Source organism: Propithecus coquereli, unplaced genomic scaffold (assembly GCF_000956105.1).
Source record: "Propithecus coquereli isolate 6110/MARCELLA unplaced genomic scaffold, Pcoq_1.0 Scaffold93, whole genome shotgun sequence".
NCBI lineage: Eukaryota > Metazoa > Chordata > Mammalia > Primates > Indriidae > Propithecus > Propithecus coquereli.
Window position 1 is genome coordinate 3,256,314 of NW_012155618.1, and position 13,716 is coordinate 3,270,029.

The 13,716-nt window shown below is 35.7% G+C and overlaps 1 protein-coding gene across 1 annotated transcript in view; it reads left to right on the forward strand.

The window, feature by feature from the left end:
- LRRTM4 (leucine rich repeat transmembrane neuronal 4) overlaps nt 1–11,170 on the forward strand; it is a 979,915-nt gene extending 968,745 nt beyond the window's left edge. Inside the window, exon 4 of the mRNA XM_012664870.1 lies at nt 10,814–11,170. Coding sequence (XP_012520324.1) covers nt 10,814–11,035 — 222 coding nt within the window. The 3' untranslated portion in view covers nt 11,036–11,170. The remainder of the gene's footprint in view (nt 1–10,813) is intronic.
- Nucleotides 11,171–13,716: the final 2,546 nt, after the last annotated feature.

Here is a 13,716-nt window from a genome sequence, read left to right on the forward strand (position 1 = left end):
AACCTAAATTTAACATTAAGCAGTGTTATCAACCTGGATTGCACATGTGAATCACCTGGAATGCTTTTGAAAAATAGTGTGTCCTGGGCCATATCCCAGAAATTCTGATTTAATTGATCTGGGATGGGGACCAGACATAAGTATTTTTTAAATCACTACAGATGTGTCAAAGTGGCAGCCAGGGCTGGGAAACACTGCTTCTAAGGGCAGTTTACGTGGTTGAAGAAATCCCAAATGGCTCCTCTTGGCTTCTGAATTAAGGGCGGTAGGGGTTGATTGTTTTGTTTGGCTTCTGAATTAAGGGCAGTAGAGGTTGATTGTTTTGTTTTGCAGCAGCAGCCGAAAAAGCAGCTGTAGCCATGACCTGTCCTTCTACTTTCTGGGGCTTTGGTCAGTCTCTATTGCTCATTATAAGGTAAGGATGATTCCTTTGCAAGAAGCTAAGGCAATGTTGGGCTGAGAGGTGAGGATAATCGCAGAAGAGAGCAAGGGTGTGAAATCCACCATCTACAAGGGCAAGTTGTAGGTGAGGTGGATAGACTAAAATTTGAAAAAGAGTAGCTTTTTGATATAGATCACCTAGGAAATGGGCTGCTTATGGCACATATACCGCGAGGGGCCAGAGCAGCAGTAACAGAGGTACTGTCTACAAATGGAGGCTACATTGGCACCAGGCTTTCTCTTGGTGCTTTGGGTGACATGTAACTGAGACTGAAGATCAGCATGAGCCTGCCACAGAGAAGTAGAAGAAGGATAGCCCGGTGGGAGAGAATGATGGATACAAAGGCCTAGGTATAGGAAAAGGCTTAATGAGATTGAGAAATAAAAAGAAGGCTTATTTTTAACTTCTAAACACACACACACACACACACACACACACACACACACGGTGGGAAAAGAAAAAAAACTGTTTTTGATTAGATGACCCGTGAACCAAACATATTTAAAAAAATCACCAAAGTTCTCTGTGTCTGTGTCATAAGCCATCATACACCCAAGGGCAGGTTCACTGGCTTGAGTGTCCTATAAGATCTTCTCTAAAAGGTCAATGGGCTTTTATCCTGCCAGAGTTATGTTTGAGCTAAATAACATGAATGGTGACTTCAGCGCTCCCACATGAGGGGGAGTCTGACTTCCAAGAACCAAGATTATGTGGATCCAACTCTTCGTCTGGGATCCACTGACAGGTTTATTCTAGAAAAGACCTGGATCTTCACACTGCAATCCGCAATGCCCACTGGCTGGGAGTGCTTTTCTCCCTCCGTTTTACTGATTTGGATTTTGCAGGCTAAGCCACAGGGAAGTAGAATCAGGCTTGTCTCATTCTGTCAGTTCTTAACAAGCTCCTTGAGTCAAGCCCCCTGATTTCATTCTTCTTTATATACCCCGCACCTAGCACAATGACTAGCTCACAGAAAACTGGCCCACAAGCTAAATGGTTTTTCCTTGTTTTAGTGGTCAAAAAACAAAACAAAACACGGGAAGATTAATATTTTGTAATATATGGACATTATGTGAAATTCAAAGTTGGGCATCCATAAAAAAATTTTATTGAAACAGAGTCATGTTCATTCATGTACATTTTGTCAAAGATTACTCTCACCCGATAAAGGCAGAGTTTGGTAGTGGTTGCAGAGTTCAGTAGTTACAATAAAGACAGTATAGGTTGCAAGCCTAAAATATTTACTACTGGCCATTTATAGAAAAATGTTGCCAACCTCTGTGATAAATATTTGCCACATGAATGAATGAATACATAAATAAATGAACTATGATGGCATATTCACTTTTACATAATTACTCCTTAATAGTATAAACTCCATGGCAGAGATCCAGGCATTAACCTAGACCTTTACACATTTTATTTAAAGTATGAGACCGATATTATTTATGTATCATTCTGCCATGCTATTCTAAACTATATTCAATCAGAATAAAATTTTAATTTCATTTTCTAAATGGACTTTTCCTCTTTTTGTAATTGAACCTATATCTCAATGCTTCTTTTCATTGAGATTAGCCAGTCTCCCAAGAATTTCTGTTTAAAATATTAGATTCATAGTAGTCATTTCATTCTATCAAGCATGTGTATGTCCTTCTAGGGTTTTCTTTCCTCTGTGTCTGTCAGTCGGTTCTAAACTTTTACCCGGGATATGCAATTCTGTTTTACAAAGTAACACGACTGGAAGAAACTCAACCACCTCCCTTATATGTGAATTTCATTTCTATAGTCGTTAAATAATTTCTAGATTTTACTGAATACCCATTGCACTGTCAGATTGAATGTTTTGGGAGGGTCTCAGAGCGAGTATGTCTTCAAAAGGTGAACAAAACAGTTATTCTGATTTGGCAGGATGCATTTTTTTACGTAAAACGAGTTCGGGGCACTATGAACTGTTTAGCACAGATACAAACAGAATACTACACAAACTCATATGGAAACTAGAATTGGCTACTCTGAACATCGGAACAAACGGAAGTGAACTTGAATGGAAATCTCTCTAACATTGTTGATTATACCTGCCTAGCACTGGCATTCCTGCTTCAATTTCCTTTTTCCAAATTGCTGAGAACGGATTAAAACAAACATACCTTAAAGGGAATCTGTTATAAGGGTTGATGTTTCCGTTTGTTTACTTTGGTATGATTTTAATTTTCCTGGAGAAACATTGGGCCTTAATAATGGTCACTGCCTTCTGTTTTAGGAAAAACTTATCTTTTCTATATCATTGTATATCATGGAAACTTCCACAATTTTTTCACAGAGGAGAAAGTTCTGTGATTTGAAATGTTATCGTCTCTATTTTTTAAGTACTTTGGAAGCAAATTTATGTAGATTCCCTTAAATAGAATGTTTGCTTACAATGTATTATTGGGGAGACCTTACTCTACTTCAGAGGCCAGAGCTATAGAAGGAAAGCCTTTAGAAATTAATACCAGCTAATTAATACAGCTCATTAGTCCAAAACCTCACTGAATGCTGAGAGTGCTGCTAATGTAATAAGCTTCCCAGTTAATGGAGTCAAAGCTAACTTCAAAGAACGGCTAGCACCTCATTCATTAACTTAATCAACTCTCTCGACACCTCATAGACAAGGTATCCTAGTAGGAGCAATAAAGATGCAAGTGGATGTTCTGTTCTGCTATCCCCTGGCTGACTTAAAAGTTAAAATTTGACAGCCATGAGTGCACAAATAGCACACATTCCCACCTTTAAATAAGAGTGGAACAAGAAAAACAAATGCTACAGAGTAACTTTTGTCAGAATGTAAGTTAAAATGGTCTGAATAGTACAGTCAATATAAAAAGCCAACATCCAATGTGTTTACTATTGTGCATTTTACATGCTCGAACTACTATACACATTTTACCCCATTTAAAAAAATGAAAGTGGGACATCAATTTAGCACCATTTTCTATTTTTTTCCTCTGAAAGATTTCTAAAACAAAGGTCAATAAATTTAATGAATTAACAAATTTAATAGATTACTTTTTCACATTTATTACTTATTCTATCTTCAAAACAAAATGAAGAAATGTTAAGATCATCATCGTTCTTTTATTCAACAAATACATGAATACCTATTATGCATCCAATCAATATTTTAGATGAGGAAGTTCAATAAGAATACATTTAAAATTGTTTCTATGTTCATTCATTTTTAGTAAATCTTACCATTTTTCCTAATCTCTTGCATTTATGGGCTTCTTTTAATTCCTGAATCTTTTTCATTTCTAAATATTTTTCTCTGTTATAGCTACTCTTTAGAGAGGGAGGTCTTTGTGTGTAACAAGTATTAGGATGTCAGAGATTGGATGGGCCTCTTTTTAATGAAAGGTTTTGTTTGACTAATGAACCAGTTGACTGTGAGGTTAGTGGGGAAAGAAGGAATACCTATTGGTGAAGGCAGATGAACAAGAAGAAATAAAACGGTAGGCAGAGAGATTTTGTTTCAGGAAGTCACTTGAAGAATTATCCTCTTCAAATAGAAGGCTAATTTTCTGGTTCAGGCATGCCCTGGCTTTCCTTAGCATTCTACTATGTAAATGGGAGTAGACTTGGGCTCCTCTTCTTCCTCTGCCTCTAATTCTCTTCCTGATTTTATTCATGGTCAGGGAACTCCTCAAATCCCTGCCTTCTTCTCCTTCGTCCATCCTGGACACTCTAAGCTGGTGAGAGATTCATAGTTCTGGAAAGAATTTTTCTCCAGCCCAAATCAGCTTTTCCTACAGCTACATTAAATTACACGCTAGCAATTTTTTTTTTTAATCCATTCTCCTCTCTATCTTGCAGAGGTTTCTAAGAGTTTTGGTTTGGTGATGGCAACAAAAAACACAAACACACACACAAAAAAAACTAAAAGCATACTTTATTTAAACTTTGTTCATTTGAATGGCAAACTGGAAAGTTATTAATCAAAGATCAAGTCTCAAATTTTCATCTTACTACAGAAAAAATTATTAACTTTTGACCACAAGGTACTTTTTCAAAACAGTGTTTTAAAATAAGCTTTCCAACAAACACTTTATACATAATGCTGTGTTACACTGAAAGTTTTACTTTTTAATTAATAGAAACTAATGCTTAGGTCACTGACATTTTCTAATTAAGAAGCAGCTATATTAAAAAAAAGAATAAGAATGTTACATTGTAATATGGGATTAAATAATGTGACTGACAAATTGATTTAGATTCATTACTTATCTAGTGTCATTTTAAAAATGTTATCAATGTCTTCAGATATTCAAAACCCAACAAAGCAAAATTTATAAAAGATAATTGTTAATTTAATTCCTTCAGTTGAGAAGTGAGGCAAGCAACGTGTTTGTTAGAATTGTCAATTTTATAGTTCAGTCGAATGTCTCATGCTTTTTGGAGTGAAGTGAGGTGGCATAAAATTATTTAATAAAAATAGTGACATAATGATATTTTTTAGTGTATTGTATTCTACCTTACAGGTAGAATATAATAAGGAATACCTGTGGCCTTTGTTTTTGTGTGGTTTTTTTATTTGTTTGTTTGTTTGTTTGCTTTGTTTTCTGGTCAAAAAGATAATCAACAATTGGTTATCTGAGAGCTGTCTTATCCTTAACAAAACTTTATCCCCATGACCGGAGCTGATAGATTGATTCAACTTAGTCTGTATCAGTATCTGAACACTACAAGTATAGTAAAACTGTTCAGGGATAGACAAGATAAAATAATCAAGATCTTTTCATTCTTTCATACTTTTTTCTCCTGGGCCCACATAAGACAGTCCCTGTTTGGTAGTAGAAGCTACTATATTGGTTTTACTATATAACAAACCAAATCAAAACTTACTGGCTTAAGACAGTAACCTTTGTTTGAGTCTGTGGAGATTGGCAATATGATGTGGGTGTAGCTGAGCAATTCTGTTCATACAGGGCCTGCTGGGATTTTACACCCAGGCTCATGTGGTTGATGAGCTCCCATGGGTACCATGGGAGGCTGGCTGATCCGAAATGCCTCAGTCACTCTGCACTGCCTCATCCTCTGGCTGAATAGTCTGGTCTTGTTCACACAGTGGTCCTGGAACTTACACAGTGTTGTCACCGTGTTTTATTGGCCAAGAGAAGTCACAAGTCCAGCATGTATTCAAGGCAAGGGGAAGTAGACTCTATTGATGAGAAGAGTTAAAAAGAATTGGGGTCATGATGCAATCTACCATGGTTGGAATATTTAAAACTTGGGAGCCGTCACAGTCATGTGTTCTACCAGGTGTAACAAGAATATGAACATAAAGTGCTGAGATTATCAGGCGTGTTTGACTGAGACAACCCTGATAACCTTTGTTTTCTTGGGTTCAGTTGTTTCTAAGACTCAGTGATGTCTTTGCTCATCCCTCAGTTTAGCTGTTAAATTCCTTTTTGTATTCTATGAGCCAAACGACTTTCCCTTTTATCCAACTAAGTTAAATGAGTTGAAGTTGTCAGCTTTAATCAAAATTCCTGAAAAAATCCACTGCCCAAACTTGTTTGCATATACTTATTCCCTGTATATTCTTGTCACATACTAATACAGTGAGTAGAATACAGGCTAAGTTATATATTCATTTAGCTATTGTCCTTCATTTTTATATTAATTTTACTTCTAATAAGTAAAGTGCCATCTTCATTAAGCAATTCGACTGTATTGAATTCTTCATTTGGATTTATATGCTGGTAATTTTTAAATGGTCTGAATGGTCAGACATCGTCCTTTAATTCTAGAAATTAGAGACCAAATGTCATTTAGGAAATTGAAAATCAACTTTTTATGACTTCAATTGAAAGAACTCATACTGAAATGTGAACAATGTTCATGAAAAGTTAATAAATAAGACTAATGATAATTCATGGTAATTTTAAAATGATCAGACTCTTAAACTACTTACAACTAATGTTAATACCTTTGAGAAAAGAGGGTAACAATATTGGAATTTCATGCTCATAACAAAACTGAACTTCAAAAGCCTTTCATGATCACATATATCAAGAGTCCATTTCAAATTGCTCTTACATTTACTATACAGACACATTCATTTCTCATTTTAAATATAATTATTATGGATGTAAAACTAGGGGATCTGAATCAATTTGCAGATTTCAAAGCTCCACATATCCCTCTATAATTTCACCCTTCCTTCCGAGACTTAAAAACACTCTTTTTCCCTGATTTCTCTCTAAATAACTAACACTAGATGAGCCCCCGTAATTGAGAGGAGTGTGTTGTTTTTTACTCCCTCCAGCCCACTGGAAGAAAAACATTCTAGGTGAAGGGTAAATGATGTTTTTAGGAAACCAGAAAATACACTAAAGTTTCTCAGCTTCTTAGTGCACAAAGTGGGACAGAAAGCCTTGGCTAATGAGCCTGTCTGTGATCCCTGATGCGCTTGTGTCTCTTTGAATTGAAAACTGTAAGACAAAAAAGACAGGGTGTGTTTTTCCAGAAAGACACTTTTGGTGTTTATTAAAACTAGAATAGGAATATGTCTTTTTGGTGTTTTCCTTCTTTCTTGAGAATCAGGGAGTACTTTCAGGATGATCTGAAATTTAGGAGTCACATGAAACTCAAGAAAATTAAAGTGACTTATAATTTTTTATAATAATGATTCCTCCCCTTCGTACCCTATCTTAGGTTTAGTTTTAAAATATGCCTCTATAGAAGGAAAGTTTAAATGTGATTTATGCTGAAGTGCTTATATAAGTCAGGAATGGCGAAATTTCAGCAGAGTACATTTCCCCCAATGTTCCCTTTTATTCTACATACCACACCTATTATCTGTAAATAAAGTGCAGCTTCCAATGCAGTCAATGAGCAGTCAAGCATGCTAACAAGGATATCTTTAAATAGTGTTGTTTTGCTGTGCTACGGAGTGGATGGAGTCCATCAGAGAGCTGACGGAACAAGGGGACTGTTTTGAAGGCTCTAAGAACACATTTACAAAAATACCAAATCCACATTAGGCGAAACTTAAGGATACTTTGTTTTGACTACTGAAAAGGAAACAATGATACACACAGGGACCCAGGTGGTTAATGTACTGTACATTATTACTATAAAGCACAAGACCTCAGTCTCTTAGCTCCTCAGAAACCACAAATTCAGTTGATTGCATAGTGCCCTACGGAATAGACTTTAAGAGTAAATGAGCAAACATCCCAGATATCCTTTCAAAGCTTGCCAATTCACTTGGCTTTTGAATTCTTGCCATTGGTCTGTTGTGCAGGAGGGAACTTTATAATGATTTCTACCCTGCAAGAGATTCAAAGCCTGTCTCAAATACAAACAGAGAAAATGGCAGGAGCCCCTGTTTATTGCCATAAAAAAATAAATAAACTAGTTCAACTGTAATAGCAAAACAAATTTTTTGAGTTCAGAAATGATGGAATCTATAAGCCTGAAGCTCTGTAGTTAATGCAGGTCCCTTGACATTTAAGTGAACTTAATTTGAAGACAAATACCATGATTTCTCAGCTGTGAAAGTGTTCTCTCCTCTTATAGTTTAAAGGTTTTAGGTAAACATTGAAAATTCAACAGTGTTCAGACGAGTTGATGGTTTTCATCTGTAGATTGACCTAGTTGGGTAGAAGCATCTCTAAGGCCCGGGCTCCCTCTCACATTCACTGCTCACACATTTGTGGATTCAAGTATCTGCTCATTGCAGTCCCTGAAGAAAGACTATTCACAGGGCTACAAGGCAGGGGACAGAACTACAACTCATGTTTAATGTTGATTTTGATGTCTTTTAGCAATCTAGCTAATTTGGAGAAAATGAGTCATTTCTTTAAATGAAAGTGTGATCAAATGTTCTACACCCAGTGAGTGTTGCTGTCGTTTGGAAATAATCTAGTGAATTTTTTATGTTGTTTTCAAGTTATGCTACTTCACCCATTAATAACAAGAAGGTAAGAGTGGACTATATTATTCTTAGGAACATCTTCTTCAAAACATTCTCCCTGTTGACATGTCAGAACAAAATGTCTTCTTCCATTTATATGCTTTGTCAGAGTTTTGGTGACCCATGACACCAATCACATATATCTCTACCTATCTGACACACTGCAAAATCCTATGAGATTTCCTAAAATAGAACTTGCTGACAGACGTTTGATATCTAGACCTGTACTGATTTACAGAGAAAGGTATCAATGAGTAAGAAATAATAATTATAATAAAAAACAAAAACAAAACTATAGATTTGGGGTGAGGTAGATTAGACCTACCTTTATATGTAGTATCTAGTAATTTGGCTATGCCACTTTAAAATCTTTTCTTCGCTCTGTGTCGGCACAGAAATTAATGTGTAATATCTAAAACATCTCTATGTCAATCATAATTTTGACCTAGTGTGTATTTTTTCAAATCTTCTTTTTTGATAATAGAATTATATATTCAAGATTATATCAATAATGTGTTTGATGAGAAATTCTATTAATTACTATTTCTTAAAAGACTTGCTGAAAATAGTGTTTACCTTCCCTTAAAAGTTAAAAAAAGAGCAATATATATGATTTAATTCTTTAACTCATTGTGCAAAATGGTGAATTGAATTTCTATGAATTAAGAGAAGAGGGAACAGTAAAAACAGGGTGGGAATTTATCTAGGCTATTGCCAATCACTGTAAAATAAACTGTAATTAGCATATTTGTTTTGCTCAAGTATTTTTCAAAAACATCTTTCACTGTGAATCCTAGTTAAAAAAAAATCACAATGCAACCCACTATATACATTTATATGCATGCACATAAATTTGAAACAAAACTCTTATGAAACAACCTACCCTTACCCTATATTCTCATACTTTCCATTCTGGTTAATTTATTTTTTAAAATGCTTATCTGGAATCACTAAATTGATTTCATAACTTACTAATGGGTTGCAATCTTTCATAGAAAACATTGCTTTAATCTAAATTTTAAAAAATGTGAGGTGGTGACTTTCATCTTAATAAGCATAGAGGTATTAAAAACATAATTCTCATACAAATAGTGAATTTGTGTCAAAATTGTATTCATCTCATTAATGAGGATACCAGCAAGAAAACACGAAGCTAATCTGAAAATCATTTGAGATACTTACATAATAAGTGGAGGAATAACTTCTGAAAATAAGTTTGCTAAATTAGATTTAAGACTGGTTAACTCCCTACAGAACAGTTAAGCCATAAAACCTCTGGTGGTTAGCTTCATAAAATCAAAACAACTTAATTTCTGCATTTTAACTTACAGAAATAGTCAGAAATAGTCCAGTCAGGAGACAGACAACATATCAGTTATTCTAACAAAGAATTTTTAAAAATAATTACTAACTAAATATAGAGTTATTAACTAAATTAATGCAAAAGCTAAAATACTGCCCATGGTATCACACAGATAGCAACTTCAGGGAGTAGCTGCCATCCCCATTATATGTAGGGCTGAGGGAAAAAAGGAAGTGTTGGAAACATGAAAACTTGTAAGCCTGGAGGAGAGTCTTTGTGAAGACTAACCTTCAAGTTCTCTGGTGCCAGTGTTGGTGTCTCTTGTCTGTGGGAAGCTTGATGAGATGAATGTTGGATATACTGAAAATGTTGGAAAGACTACAAACAGACAGTACCTGCTGTTATGGGAATGAAGTGATACAGCCAGAGTGAAGAAGTGATGTCGGGTAAATCTCTGGAGAAGGAAGAAACAGAAAGGAAGCCCTCAATGGAAATAAGTATTAGAAATAATGTATGGGAAATTGTGATTATTTTTAAAATTTTTAAATAAAAGTCATATATGTCCATAATAAAGATTTCAACTGTATATAGACATCAAATGAAAAGTAATATATATGTACACACATATATGTATATTTATACTTTTATTTACACAAAATGGATCATACTATACTTTCTTTTGTACCTTAATTTTTTCTACTTAGTATCATATCTTGCTATATTACAACAGGCAGATCCTCCCCGATCTTTGTAATGTCTGCATTCAAATGAAGGGACATACGTAATATATTTTAAAATTCCCTGGGCATTTGGATTGTTTCCAACTTTCTGTTTTGACAATAGCTAGCTACCTAGGGGGATGGTAACATTTTGAAAAATCACCTCATATGATTTTACATACAAAGTATCTAGATACATAATATGCTGAACAAAACAATATTTAGGTTCAACAGTAATCACTAGTTTGTCAAATTAATGTTTGTTAGTAGTTCAGTAGTTGATAACTTGAAACAGCATGTAAGAGAACAAAAATGCAATCTGATGAGTGTTGCCTTATCTTTCCCAAGCATTTTAATAATCGACCAATCTTTCTCTTTCTCATACCCAGATGCCACACCACGTGAAGCCCTTGCCCTACTACAGCTACGACCAGCCCGTGATTGGGTACTGCCAGGCTCACCAGCCGCTCCACGTCAACAGGAGCTACGACACAGTGTCTCCTGAGCAGGACGAAAGCCCCGGCCTAGAGCTCGGGCGCGACCACAGCTTCATCGCCACCATCGCCAGGTCTGCAGCACCGGCCATATACCTTGAGAGAATAACAAACTAACGCTGAAGCCAGCTCCTCATTAGGGAACTTGACGGGGGGTGGGAGGGCCTTCATCTTGAAGGAGAATGGGTGTCCAAAATCGTGCAATCAAGCAAGCTCATCTTTCCTGTTAACACATGTGTGGCGTAGAGAAAAGAACAAAACAAAACAAAACTGCTTAAAGAGGGCAGCGGATGAACCTGCAGCATAGCTGGGAGGAGGACTACAGAACTTTCTTTGCTGTAAAACATAAAACAAACAAAAATGCTCCCGGATGTAAATAGTAAGAGTGTCAAGTTCTTATAAAAATAGATTTCACCCTAGCTACAATATAGGTTTGTTTGTATATTTGATTTTTCTACAGTGCATGGTTCCTGGGCTGGAGAACCACAGGGGGCAAATAAACAAGGGTGGGTGGGGAGTTGGGGAAACAATACAGTTTTCCTTGTTAGGTGCGTGTAATGCTCATAGACTTTATTTCAATTGCTTTTGTTTTATTTTTCCTTTAAAAATGCTGTTTGTTCTTCTTTGGTTTGTTTTATTTTATCTTATTTTTTCCTGGTCAAGTGATTCTGTTTCTAATTCGAAACATAGGCATCATAGCTTATGTTGTACCAAAAGAAAATTTGCTTTACCACAGACCAAAAGGAAAGAAAGTTGACCACAAGGTTGACAAACCACTGGAAGGACAAATCCAATAAATCTGTGTGAATGCCCCTTCAAGACACACGTTGTACACGCCATAAGGAGTTTTGTTTTTATCCCATTGGCAGCCCTCACTGTGTAGGAAGTCCGAGAGACCTGCGAAGACCTCCAATCGAGAAGACCAGCAGAATTATTCTCATGTGGCCTAGGGTATATGAGAACAATGGCCATGTGGTCAATGAACGAAACTGCCAAGCTGACAAATTTCTAAACACAAGATGATGTGTAACATTGCTTTTTAAATTAATTATCGATTAGCTTTTGTGTAGTTTTTATCAATAAAAATCATTGAAAAATAAATATATTATTTTGTGGTTGGTATACCACAGCCCACTCCATGTTGTGTGCTTTATCTCTGTGCTGTGGAATGCTTCTAGCCTACAGTAGGATAATTCAGTAAGAACTAATTGGTATCTATCAAATGCCTTCTGTGTGTTCTGTGGTCAGGCAGGGAGGCCCCATGAGTGTAGAAAAGAAGTATGAGATGTGGCTTATGCCTTACCATGTTTCACAATTATTTTTAGAGACATATGACCTTACTCTACTAAAATTGTATAACAAAATGAGTAAAAAGTAAATATTTAAACATAAAGGAGAGAAAGAACTGTGTAGAAATTGATTACTATCTAGAAAGAAACATAGTGATCACTTTTTTTTTTTTTTAAAGAGGGCCTGGCTGTCACACATTCTGGAAGGCAGTGGTGTGATCATAGCTCACTGGAGCCTCCAACACCAGGGCTCAAGTGATTCTCCTGCCTCAGCCTCCTGAGTAGCTGGGACTACGTCACCATGCCCATCTAATTTTTTTTGTAGAGACAGGATCTTGTGGTTTCACTATGTTTCTTGCTCAAGCTGGTCTGGAACTCCTGGTCTCAAGCAATCCTCCCACTTAGACCTCTCAAGGCTCTGGGATTATAGGCATGAGCCACCACTTCTGGCCCATTTTTAAATAAAGGGAATAGCTATGCACATATCAGTTGATCCATTTTCTATTGACATCCTTAGTGCTTTGATGCTATCTTAGCAATTCTCTGACTTACTATGGACATTCTCCTGATGTACCCACTGATATGATTTACCTAATTTTATTTAAAACAAAATTGAAGTATCAAATTTATGTTATTCTTTATTAGAACAAATTTTACATTTTAAAGGGTGCTAATATACAGTAGTACTACAGGGTGTTCTTAAGAAGTTGATAGCACTATCCATTTAATTCCAAATTCTAATGAAATAATAATAAAAGAATTTTGTAAATGCCTTCACGTCAGAGTAAACTAACAGATTGGTAAACATTTTTTTTTTTCTCAAAGCCATTCTGTTTTACTGTCATTTTAAGTTAGATTTGAAGTTAAAGCTTATCTTAATTGATAAAAAGATTACATCATATTATAAAAATCAATCAAGGGAAATTTTTTTCACATTGGAACACAGCCCCATTGGGGTTGAATTCTGGTAATTTTCCTGTTACTATTTATAATCTGGCTTACATGTTTTCTTAGCCATTCAAGGAGAATGAATTGACTATAAGTTTAAAAATTAAAGAAAATTCTTCAACATTGTGATTTTTCTTTTAGGAATTGTTCAATGCATTTGGAGTATGTCTTCCCACAGTATAAATATTCTTTTGGTGGGTATGCTTTCAAATTATAAGGATTCTCTTAACCCTTCCCATCTCCTCCATCTGCCCAATATCACCCATATACTACATCTACCGCATCACCCTTGTCAGAGTTGATTTGCCAGAGGTCACACCTGAAAAGTCTTGATCAAAGTTGGCTTAAGTCAGCTCCGGTCTATTTCTGTTTCTTATAACCAAAAAACTTCTAAATAGGTAAGATTCCTTATGTTATTTAAAACTGCCACATTTGGCCAGCACTTGGCTCAAGGTTAACATGAAATGGTAAAGTTAACTGCCAGCAAAACAGATTAGCATTATGAATATTTTGTGCCCTCCAAATATGAAAACTTTCAAAGAAGTTATTTTAGATATCATT